The 12,773-nt window shown below is 43.3% G+C and overlaps 2 protein-coding genes across 3 annotated transcripts in view; both read left to right on the forward strand.

Moving 5' to 3' along the window:
* Positions 1–8,141, forward strand: part of arhgap5 (Rho GTPase activating protein 5) — a 56,352-nt gene extending 48,211 nt beyond the window's left edge. Inside the window, exons 6-7 of the mRNA XM_084381541.1 lie at positions 366–471; positions 3,109–8,141. Of these exons, the coding sequence (XP_084237667.1) occupies positions 366–471; positions 3,109–3,427 (425 nt within the window). The 3' untranslated portion in view covers positions 3,428–8,141. The remainder of the gene's footprint in view (positions 1–365; positions 472–3,108) is intronic.
* Positions 8,142–11,390: 3,249 nt separating this feature from the next.
* akap6 (A kinase (PRKA) anchor protein 6) overlaps positions 11,391–12,773 on the forward strand; it is a 180,751-nt gene continuing 179,368 nt past the window's right edge. For both annotated transcript variants that reach the window (XM_084382151.1, XM_084382153.1), the window contains exon 1: positions 11,391–11,633. The gene's annotated coding sequence lies outside the window, so the exon portion shown is untranslated. The remainder of the gene's footprint in view (positions 11,634–12,773) is intronic.

Genomic DNA, 12,773 nt, shown 5'->3' on the forward strand with positions numbered 1-12,773 from the left:
GTCTGAACAGTTTGAACGTGTTTGTTTTGTTAGTCTGCAGAAAACTGTTTTCATTTAAGCCGGCAGAGAAAGACGTGATGCAGCTTAAAAATTATATAGTATCACTTCTGCCCACAAGGCTTAGTGTGCGTGTGTGTGTGTGTGTGTGTGTGTAAGTGTGTGTGTGTGTGTGTGTGTGTGTGTGTATGGCACAGCGTGGGAGTTGCTCTTGGCAGCATCTCAGCCTTTTGTTTTCCAGAGAGTATAATTTCCGTTCCCAAGAGAGAGTGTGTGTAAAATGTAAAACGCCTTCTGTCTTCTCTCCCTGCGTGTGTGCGTGTGTGCGTGTGTGCGTGTGTGTGTGTGTGTGTGTGTGTGTGTGTCAGAAATCGTGGACTACATCGAGCGTCTGCAGGTCTTGCGGGAGATCGTGAAGAAGTTCCCTCCAGTCAACTACCAGGTCTTCAAATACATCATCACACACCTCAACAGGTAAGAGCTAAAGTACACATGCACACACAAACGTAAACACACACACACACACACACACACACACACACACAAAGCTTAGAGGTACTTAGACACACACACACACACACACACACACACACACACACACACACACACACACGTTTAGCCCGTGTGCAGAATGAACACACACCCTCCTCAGTCAGTGTGATGTTGTTGATCCATGTGTGAAAAATCCTCGGTATGAAGCTCCATCAGCAGCTGAACGCCTCGACGCTGGAACGCACACATACCTGTGATGACAGTGAACACATCACAGCAGGTGCCCTTCATTCAGACTTAAAAACATCTGAGTCGTCGCAGGATGTAAACGACGCGGCGTCGACATCGAGCCTCTGAGCGCTGGCAGCAGCTGAACGTTTCCAATGAGTTTAATTTGCTGTGAAAACATCCAGCGGAGTGATCAGAGCGGAGGCGAAGTCAGACACGCCTGAATTAGTGTCAGAGAAGAAGAATCATGGATCAAACAGCGTCTCCTGGTTCTGTCCCGTCCACAGCGCTTCGTTCTTAAAGGAACAGTCCATCTAAAAATGAAAGTTCAGTCATTATCTGCTCACTTTAGGTGAAGTCTCGTAGTCCACAAAACATTTCTGGAGCTTCACAGGAAAACAGCGTCGCAGCATTCTGCTCAACAACTGAAGTAGCTGGAGACTGGATTTAAAATGGAGAAAACAACCTAGAAAAACATAAAATGGCTCCATACAGCTTGTCTAGTGTAGTCCAAGTCCCAGAGATCCCAAACTGATTTGATCAAAACATTATTTACACCCTCGACATGCGGTCATGTTTGATGAGTTTGAAGACTTCAGCTTCAAAAAGGGCGTAAATAATGTCCTCTAAAATGTACAAACTAACCCAAAATGAATTCCCAAAATGTCTCTATACAGTTTATCCACTATAATCAAAGTCTCCTGAAGCCCCGAGACTCCAAATGTATCTGAAAAGACATTATTCACGCCTTTTTATAGGCGGAAATCGTGTAGCTGTAGCATGAACCCCGTCTGAGGAGGGTGCACAACCACAACTGCACGTCAAGGGTGGAAAAAACATCTATTCAGATCAATTATTCACCTGCAGTCTGTAGATAATGATTGAACTTTCATTTCTGGGTGAGTTTTTCCTTTACATTGACTATGTCGTCGTAGTTTTCAGACTATTTCTCTAGAAGAACCAGGAGCTGAAACAACGTTGTCCCATCGGACCTCTTGCAGGAACATTTTTATATATTTTCATCCTGAAACTTTTATTCATAATCAGACACAAGGCGATTCAAAGTGCTTCACAGCCGAATAGTCATACTTTAGAAATAAGACATTTAGAGGTATTAAAGTTGCAACAGAAAGAAGAAAATAAGTAGTTAAAGATTTAAAAGAAACGGCAGATGAAGGTGCACCAGAGAGTAAAAACAAGACTTCCACTCTGCAGAGCTTCAACTTCTGCTGCAGACAGAAACATGACAAGGGTAGGAGTCATATTAGAGGATCTGAAACAAGTCGAAAACATTAATAATACAGCTGCCAGCGGCGTGTCATCAGAGCAGAGCTGCACTGTGACAGATATAAAGAGGAAACGGCCTGTTAGCGGCTGGAAAATGTCTGACAAAGCAAAACAATCACAACTAATATGAGAGGCAGTCAAAGAGACGTGACGCTGACGGTAGAAGAGAGAATATTACAGCCTTCAGGAGGAGATGTGGTCGCTGCGTTCACACCGAGCCTAATATTCAGGTTGTAATCGGTTTAAAAGCCTGAAGAGTTGTTTTAAATAACGAAGACGACGATGGATACCATCGTCAGGACAGGGAGCTGATCAAACACACAAAAGAGATAAAATATCCGACAAGGTCGCACAACACCAGACCCTACTGATCCCATCCGATTTAAGAAGTTGACCCGAAATCAGAGCCAGAAGGAAGAAATATTGTTCATGTGATCAGCCGCTGCAACACAGGATGATCCTGGACAGAAACCTGCAGAAGGACGCTAAAAATAACTGAACTACATCAGGTTCTTGTGCTGAAATATGCCAAGAAACATCCCAACATGTGAAAAACCTCTCAGTAAATTGACAAGCCACGATTATGATCTGCTGAGTAATCTCCAGTCACATCGATGACCGCCGCAGCGTCTCCTCCAGCTCTGTTTCTGAGTCTCTCTCAGCTGTTGTTTTTGTCTTAATTGGTGATTCATCAGCTGAGATCTGGTGCTGCGTTATCCGTCCTGTCGCTTCTCTTCATCCTGCTCAACACATCAGCCCAACAAGCTGGACAGCGTTCAGTGACAGCTGTCATTAATTTAATTAACTTAATGAATCAGCGGCCTAATCATGATGTCACACTTCATCAGTTATTGATTTCAAACAACCAGTCAGCTGCAGGAGGAAGAAGCTCGCCGAGCAGCTGACAGGTTCTGCAACAAAACAGCATCTCTGCCTCCTGGTGGCGTCTCTTACACATCGTTCCTGAGAATATACTCGGATAGACTTTCAGACGCTCCTAGATATACTCTATAATACTAAACTGACAGTGTTGCACAGAAATGATCTTGCAGTGTTGAAATATAATTATAAATCTAACGTCCCTGCGTCCGTGTCCTCCTGCAGGGTGAGCCAGCACAGTAAGACCACGCTGATGACGGCCGACAACCTCTCCATCTGCTTCTGGCCGACTCTGATGCGGCCGGACTTCGAGAACAAGGACACGCTGTCCACCACCAAGCTGAACCAGGCCGTCATCGAGTCCTTCATCGTGCAGAGCGACTACTTCTTCCACGGCGGCGAGGTGGCCGAGAGCTCGAGCAGCGAGGGCACGCCGCCGCCGCACTGCCACAACATGGTGGAGGCTCTGCTGCCGCTGCAGCTGCCGCCGCCCCTGCAGCCGCAGCAGATCCAACACACCCTGCACCCCGACCCGCTCATCTAACGGCCTGCAGGAGCATGCTGGGAAATGAAGTCTGGGGTTGACTGTGTGCGCCGCCAGCTGCTTTGGGCCGACGATCGCCTGGAGGTCGTCTTCTCTACACAACGCTGGTCGGCCGTTCAAATAAAACATAAAATAACCGAGTTCTGAGGAATCAGCAGCTGTTTGTCAGCTTTTAGAGACACATCGACCGTTTGTTGGATTAATCTGTGAGACCGGCTCGGGAGGTAAATCCTGGATTAGAGAATTACAATCGGACGTCACCTTTTGGAAGTAACTTTTGGATCTGACTGCCCCTTTTATGACACGAAGACTGAAACCAGTCGATGAATGAACTGATTTGATTTGGCACATAACACTAATCGTTCAGCAGGGTCGGACTTGGACTCTGGGGACTCTGGGACAAATAAAGATGACACTCACCCTGATGGAAATAGCACACTGGGGTCCTCAGCACGTCCCCCTCAAACCCGCCCACCTTTCCCTGCTCACGACGACAGAAAAGGGAAATTAAAACTTAGAGTCCCCGCGACTGCATCACTGACCTGACACTCCTGATTCTGACTGACTGACTCGTTCGATGTTTGACCGACTGTTTGCTGGCTGAAAGGATTTCACGGAGTCTTCCTCCACATTTCGGCACAGGAAATTATTTCTTTGTCTTCTTCTTTTTTTTTTTTTTTGTTGCCCTTCGACCCAAAATAAAGAGGAAGCGAGGGACGAACTCGATGCCAGAACTTTCCCTTCGACACCAGACGTACAAACGGTGGAGCTGTGAACTCGACGCCTCGCAGAAAAATGAGATATTGTGGATTATTTTTAGTCTTGGGGAGGATGAAGGGGGCGGGGCTTCTGTTTTAAATACTAAGAGACTAAAACGAAACGAACCCCCTGACCGGACAGCACATGCACGATTTGTGTCAAAAGTCCCACTCGCCAACTTCATGTCTGTTTGCGTAGTTTTATGTTTTATCATTTTTCTTTTTTTAATATTTTTTTGTATCGTCTGATTTCTACCCAGTTTGTGTGTTCGTGTGTGTGATGATGATGGTGTGTGTGATCTGTGTGAACTGACCTGTGGTCTGTATTGCAGCCAGTTTGTACCTTCTCTGCAGAGGGAAGGAGGGATTCAGGAGGGAAAAAACGTGGACTGACGGACTCGTTGCGCTCCGTACGAGAGATCAGACTTTTACGGACTTCACTACAAACCTTCAGTCTAACCGTCTCGTCTCTTTAGCCTCTAACTCTGAAATGCACCGACCGACGTCCCCTCGATCTGAAGGGACGACCCTCCTCCCCCTCCGACCCTCCGTGACGGCACATGAGCGAGAAAAAACCACTACGATGCATCTGGATCTGTTTCGCTTCGAGGAGGCGTCTTCCGTGTTGGATGACGGACGGACATCCCACTCTGTCATTTCTGTTTTTTGTTCTGTTGGTTTGTTGGAAACTAAAACTTTGCATGTCTCTGTTTTTTGCCACTTAGTGAAAAAAAAAAGAACTTTAAAGTTTAAAAAAATGAAATGAAACTCTCTAAAAGGAGCTGTTGTTCAGATCTGCATCGTTTTATCTGAATCTTTTCGGTTTTAAGGGGAAAAACTCTCACGAGAGGTTTCGTTTTTTCTTTTCTGTCATGCAAGAAATCGACTCTTAATATCATATTTTTGGTTATATGTTGAATAGTTTTCCCTAAATAGAGGAAAGAAGTATATATAAGTATATATATATATAAATTTATCAGCAGCAGAGGTTGCTGATTTAGTGAAATACCACGGGGTACTGGACTGTATAATCTGTCAGAAGCTATAATCATATTTCTTTGTTGATCTGATGGTGTAACTGAAACCATCTTTTTTATTTTCTGATGGTGTGTGTGTGTGTGTGTGTGTGTGTGTGTGTGTGTGTGTGTGTGTGTGTGTGTGTGTGTGTGTGTGTGTGTGTGTGTGTGTGTGTGTGTGTGTGTGTGTGGAGGGGACGAGGGTAATGACAGATGGTTTTAATTCCTCTTTGATTGAAAGAGGAGATCAAACATCCCTCATCGCTTTTCTTCATCGACGACACGAGACAAAGAAACGAGGCTGAGTTTAGTAACGACGTGAGTTTGTTTCTGTTCACGTGCTGAGCGAGCGTCATCGTTCTGAACGATTAATCCCCGACAATCTTTAACTGGAGGGCGTTAAAAACATTTATGGCAGGTTTTAAGTCTGTTTGGATAAAAATACAAAGATTGTAAACCAGTTAGAACAAAGAAATATCACAAGTATCGACATAAATATATTCAGAAATACACACGTCTGAATAATTTCCATAGTTTCCTGTAGAGAACTTTGTAATTTGCAGTTACTTGAAGAAAAAGTTCTCCTCGCCTCCATGTCGAAGGAAAGTCTGGTGAAGTTTCATCGTCCACAAAACTTTCTCCTGAACAACTGAAGTAGCTGAGGACTTTAAAAAACAACCGATAGGTTTCCTGAAGCCCCGAGATCCCAGACTGATCTGTAAAGATGTTATTTACACCGTTTATTGAACTGACATCTTCACTGTAGCTGCTGAGATTAAAGCGTCAGCGTGCACGTCGTCTGAAGACGCACGAGCTCGTCAAGGACGTAAATAACATCTGTTTAGATCAGTTTGGGACCTCGAGGCTTCTGGAGAGACTTGGATTACAGCAGACGAGCTGTATGGAGACATTTTATGTTTTATTTACATTTTACATCAAGTCTCCAGCTGCTTCAGCTGTTCAGCAGAATGCTGCGACGCTGTTTTACTGTGAAGCTCCAGAAATGTTCTGTGGACTACGAGACTTCACCTGACTTTCATCAGCATGTTGGTGAGGAGATGATGGCTGGATTTTTGGGTGAACTTTCCCTTTTAAGTAACATTAATTACACTTAATCTAATGTGTTGCTAACAGCGTCAGGTCTCTTGTATGTTTACCTGACTAAAGGATCTAAATACCTTCAGCTCTGGTAATGTGTTGCTAATTATAGGCTGTTAAATTAGCACCATTTTAATCAATTAATTCCAGTTTAATTGCGGCGTCACCCAGAGAGTCTTTTAATCAGGACGCAGCAGGTCGGCTCCACGGCAAAAAGTGCAAAATCCAACTTGTGTTTGCACTTAAATGGAATTAATGACCGAATTTGTAAAGAAGTTGAAGGAGCCTCGAGAAAAACTGAATCCTTTGACGTTTTTAACTTTTTGATCTGAGGATTTATTCCAGAAAAATAAAAGATAAGAGTCTTTTAAACACGTTCACAATCAGAATAACTGTCTCAGTTATCGTGATGTTTTAAATCAGCAGATTCCCAGGCGGCAAAGTCTCCTCGCCAAATTAAAAGCCTCCTCAAAAGCTGTTTTTAATTAATTGAGCACTCCTTCATTAACTTCCCCTGTGCTCTTCTCTGCAGCCGGTTTCATTATATTGTTAAACTCGACGTCTGTCAGCTTAGAGGAGGCATCTTACCCAGAATGCATTGCACTGTAGTGGAATAACTCTGCTTCAGTTGGAGGATGTTTGTGTCTCGATGACGTCGGCGATGAGGGATGAATCCAATCATACAAAAATGTCGAGCGGGGGTGTGTCCCATTTAAGACATGTGTCTCCTGTGTCCTCAGAATGGTCAGCTGTTTCCTGTTTCCTGGTTGGCTGATATTTGTGTCCAGGCGGCAACAGAGGTCGAGATTTAATGTCAAATTCTGCCTTTTTTCTTCATTTATTGACAGAATAACTAAATTATCTTCCCCCGGCACTGAAACAATGAAGTTTATCAGCACAAGTTGATATAATTTGATGGTTTTAAACAAAAAAATCCACAAATTTGCTCCTTTCAGCTCATAAAGGGATGTTTTTACATTTTTGTTTGTTTTATTTAACTTTAATCGTAATGTTCTGGGTTTGGGACTTCCGTTCGGACAAAACAAGGTTTTTGAGGACGTTATCTGGAACAATGAGCAGATAAACTGATGATAGTTGTAGCTCTGCTTCCTACAGCTTCTACCTGAAATGTTTAGGACTTCATGTAGAATAAGAAGAAGTAGAAAAGAAACGACCCAACATTTATATTTTAATTCGAGGACGAGGTCGTCCTGAAGGAGAGACATGGAGCCAGAAGTCTGTCGTAACACGGCCACAAATCTGATTTAGCGAACTTTAAAGGGCGCTTTGGAGGGGACATGTGTCTGGAATGGGACCCGCCGCAGACAAATGAGACATAATTTACCTTTGAGATGTGAATGAGAGGCTAAAGGGTGAGTTAAAGGGGATAAATATTCAGAATGGAACGTAGCCAGAAGCCCATTTTAAGGTTTGATGATGTTGGACTGAGGAGGACGTTGAAGGGCACATTGAAGGGAGCGAGCGGCGGGGAGTGGAACGGAGCCAGGAGCTCCCTGATCTCCATGTTCAAGTGTTCGGGGGGGCGGTGGGAGGGTGAGGAGGGGTGAGGGAGGGTGAGGAGGGGTTCAGCAGCTGCTAGATAATAAAAGATTAAGCTGTTCGTCTGTAGTTTTTTTCATCAGCCAATCGACCGTTCTTCTTCTTCTTCTTCGTTTCTATCATCCAGTCACACCGGTGTACAAACCACCTGACTCTTAACGTCATCCGCTGTGTATTATAGTAAATAAAAATGATTTTCAGAAATGAAAAACTCTAAAACAAGTTTTGTTTTATTTCTTTCTGTTTTCTCTCCATAATGTTTCCAAATAAAGTTTCTTTTTTTCCAAACCTGCAGCGACTCTTCCTGCTTCCTTCGACTGGTTTTACATTTATGGCTTCATAAACTCTCAGTGTGTTAGTTTTTATAATAAACTGGGATATTTTATTGTCTCATTGAGACTGAAAGATGTTCAGATGTCACAAACACATGGAGGAGTGTGAGGGCCGGGGTGAGGAAAGGAATGAGAGGAGGAAGTTTTCTTTCTCATTATGAACTTCAAGAATGAAGTCGACTCCTCTGGAGCCTCCGGTCCCTGACATCACCGCATCCTTGGAGTGTGACGTTGTCTTCAAAGTCCTGAAACTGACAACTTCACTGTTCATGAGCTAAAACAGAAGTAATGTCTGATTCTGAGCTACAGTTTCATCTACTCGAGGCGTTTTGTTGCTGTTTGATGTCTGAAAAGGTCGACTTTATTCTTGAAGTGCACAATGAAGACAAAATGTCCTCCGTCCTGATACTCTTCTGTGCACACACATCCAGAAACCTGCTCAAAGACACTTCAGCAGCCGGTACAGACGGTACATGTGGACATTGTTCAGAATGTGTTACATTTTATCTTCTTTTCTTTGTCCTTCTATAAATGTATTGATTTTTCTTTTTGGCATCGAGCGCTGAAGCTGCAGACTTCATGTTGTTCTGCTTCTGTGCAGGAAACACGAACCTCTGCAGACAAAACACACGAGGTGATAACAAGCAGAACAACACAAAGTAGCAACACCTCATTTTTGTTAAAATACTCAACACACATTTTTGAGGTTTACTTCTCCACTACAGCTTCATTAGCAGCTGTAGTTACTGGTTTCCCTTAAGATTAAGATGTTAGATAAAAAAAAAGATGCACTCATAAAATAACACATTATAAAAGGTTAATGCAGCGGTTCTGTAATAAAACAGGGAGTTACCTGTTTTTCTTTTCTAAACTTCTTCTTAAATAACTCGGCCAATCATTCACATAAAAAGCAAAGATGAGGTCCTTAAAAATAAAAACATACTTTGCGTTTTGTCTTTCCTCTCCGTCTGGCTTCTGGGAACCACTGGACTAAATTATATAGAAGTGACCAGCTGCAAAAGAAAAATGCTGCTCATTGATGACCGTATATTTTGACTTTCAACTGTAATAAAATATTTGTCCAGTACCTTTTCCTCCACTGCTTAAATAAAAGTACAAAATACTTGCAGCAGAATGTACTTTAAGTATCAAACATGAGTAAAAGTACTCCTGGGGTGAAATATTTGTGTTTAGCCTCCTTCTGCATTATTTCAGCTTTAACAGGTGACCTCTAAATGCAGCAGCAGCTGCTCCTGCACACAGGCAGGTGTTGAGAAGGTCAAGAGCTCCATCTAGTGGTCAAACTGTGAAGTACACATCAGTGAAGCTGCAGCAGGAAGTACAATAATACTCATCCCACAGTGTAGAAACACAGGTTAAAGTCCTCCATGCAACATTTCATGTAAATAAGTTTCTACTGAAGTAAAAGTACAAAATCCTCATTAAGCAGAATATTCTCTCATATCTTTGGATTATAATTATTAATGCATCATTTTAATATTACAGCTGCAGATAGAGCTCATTAATACAATGATCATCTGGATTTCCCTCCAGGAATCAATAAAGTGTTATGTTACTTATCTTATTATGTGTTAATACATTATAATTTATTTGTTATCACTTGTATTTTGTATTATTAATATAAGTCTGCAACATAACAAGCAACCGAAGTTATTTATAAAGTGATTTAGTGGAGTAGAAGTAAAATGTTTCCCCTTTAATGATGTGGCCGATCATGTACGCCGATTTCATAAGTGGAGCTAATCGATCATATTTCAGTCCTAATATTCGTGGTTGGTGTGTTTGTTGATGAGCTGACGTAAAAAAAGACACTTTTCTGAATGGGGTTTGGTTTGCAGTGTTCATGACTTCAGTCACAGGTGAAACTAATCACTTTATTAGAGGCTGAATCTCTTCAGGTGAGTCACTCATGAACTCCACCTGCTCGTGTGTCTGCAGTAAAGAAGCTCCTTCAGTTGTTCTGCTGCCAGAAACACAAACATCATCTGGATGGACAGATTTCATGTGAGTGTCACACGCAGCTGCATCATGTCACTGAGGTTCCTGCAATCCGTCAGCAGATGGCGCTGTGGATTAATTATAACATTCATATTGAGATATTCTGTGTTTATAAGACCTGAGGATGTTTAAGTTTGCACCAAAAGAATAAAATAATATTAAGTTTTGAGTTATAGTGGATCAATAAAAAGGGAAATGATGCACAAAAGCCTGATCATCAGTCAAACAGCTGTAGATTAATTAACTCCAGCTTTTATTATAAATAAACGCATTGGGAACCTTAGCATGATGAAAGTACTGTGATTAATGATTTTGATACATAATGTGTCATCTCAGGCAATATAAAGAAATGTATATTAATATATATATTTTTTGTATATTTTTGTTGCTTTTTAGTCATGTTTTTAAAAAAAGGTTTAAAGGGCTTTAAGTTTGCACAAAAATAATAAAATAATATTAAATTTGGAGTTAAATGGGTCATAAAAACAGCTGTAGATTAATGGCAGCACACTGGATGAGTTTACAAACCTGTAGAAAGACCTGCTGTAATTAAAAAGTGTCATAATATAACTTTTGTTGTGAATTGGCTCTTTTTAAAAATATTTTCAAGCTTTTGTTTTGTCTGTTTTGTTTTTATTTCCTCGTGCTGAACGTTTTCAACTAAACGACAACTGAATATAATATTGGCTGAAACACAGGATGATAAAAGTAATTTATGAAGGAAATGTTTAAATGTTTTTCATTTTATTTCAGATGGAAGAATAGTTTTATGTTCAGTGATGTAAAGGACCCTGCATATTAAATATAAACACGTTGTTGTGCATGTTTCTCTCCTGCAGCGTCTCCTCCTCCCCTGCACCTCCTCGAGCCTCCACCGGGGGGCGCTGATGGCTCCTCGTCCTCCCTGTGCTGCGCGTCGAGGCAGCAGCTGCTTCTCACATCCCAGCCTTTGCTCTGTCATCCTCCTCCTCCTCCTCCTCCTCCTCCTCCCTCCCTCCCTCAGCACGGGGGAGCACCACACCCTGTCAGCCAATCAGAGCTCAGCCCCACCTTCTCCATCACATCATCTCAGTTTCCAAGGTAACAGGGCACCCCTCTCCCTCTCCCTCTCTGTTTCCACTCTGAAAGGTGCCGCATCATCATCCTCATCCCTCCCATCCGTCCATCCCACCGTCCCATACGGAGCTGGTGGCTAGTTTAGCATTAGCCTGCTCTCTGTTAGCACCCTCTCCCCCTCCTCTCTCTCTCTCTCTCTCTCTCTCTCTGCAGTGGGATTGCCACAACATCAGAGGCACCTCCCTCCCTCACCCTCTCTCACCCTCTCTCTCCCTCCCTCACCCTCTCTGCATCCTCCAGCATCCGACACTCAGGAAGAGAAGGAGAAACGAGATGGACTGAAGGAGACGAAACCCAGAGAGATGTGGTACGTAGTGCTGAAGCTGCTCCGCGTCACCTCCCTCCTGTTTTGTATATATGAAAGACGAGTGTGTGTGTGTGTCTGTGTGAGTGTGTGTGTGTGTGTGTGTGTGTCTAATCCTTCCTGGAATGCTGATTTAATGAGCTGTCTGATGCTAACGCCGCCCGAATGATGCAAAAGGGTAAAGATAAAGAGGGAGGCAGCGGCAGAGGGAGGTGACTCCCAGCGTCTCTCTCTCCCGGAGCTTTTGTTATGGAGGCCTCTGCAGACGAGCTCGCTCTGCCTGCTGCATACAGAAAGAGGCCAACACCTCTCCTCTCTGTTCCCAGCCTGCTGCCCTGCTTCGTACTGGTGGCTGTCCTGCTGCTTCGCTTTCCTGGGTGAAAAGCCTCAGATTGTTGCTGCGTGTGAGGGGAAATCCTGCTTCTGTCCGACGACGCTGTTCTGTTTTTCTCAAAGTTTTAAGTTTTGAAGTTTGTGCGATGTGTCGACGAAGGCTGAAAGTGTTTGTGTGTTCAGAAGCAGGGTGCAGCGGATACTTCTGTATCTGTTGTCAGACGGCAGCAGGTGAACAGACTGAGGCAGTGTGGGTGTCGTCTTTTAGTATCTTTGGGCTCAGTGCAGACGTCTCACTTCACCGACGTCGTTAGCCGCGTTTCCATAAAGCCTTTTGAAGAATATCGCGTTTTTTATGGTTGAAGCCGATAAAACTTCCTCTGATTCGCAAAAAAGTTTGTTCGCTCGCTTGAGGTGGTTTTTGTCTTTGGTGAATCAGAGTTTCTGTGAGCAGTCGGCACGTGTGGACTCCTGAACACCTCTCTCCATGTTGTCCTGGTTTGTTTACCTCTAGCCTCTGTTTACTTCCGTAGCCTACGCCGCCTCATCTTCTGACCAAAATACGCTTCACGTAGCCGAGTTAATTCCCTCAAAACTTCAAAATTTGCTTGACATTTTATGGAAACATGGCTACTGATGCTCTGTAGATGGTACCAGTGATGTTCTGGGTGGTTTGAATCACCTGCTGTAGAGCCTTCCTGTCCTGGTGCCGTGATGAACCAGGCCAGTTTCTGATGCTTTCTGTAGCTCCTCCTGTAAAAGTCGACCAGCCTTCCTAAGTTTCTGTAGGAAGTCGAGCCTTTTCTGTGC

The sequence above is a fragment of the Pagrus pagrus genome, assembly GCF_965226575.1.
Source record: "Pagrus pagrus genome assembly, chromosome: 18".
In the NCBI taxonomy this organism is placed as follows: Eukaryota; Metazoa; Chordata; class Actinopteri; order Spariformes; family Sparidae; genus Pagrus; species Pagrus pagrus.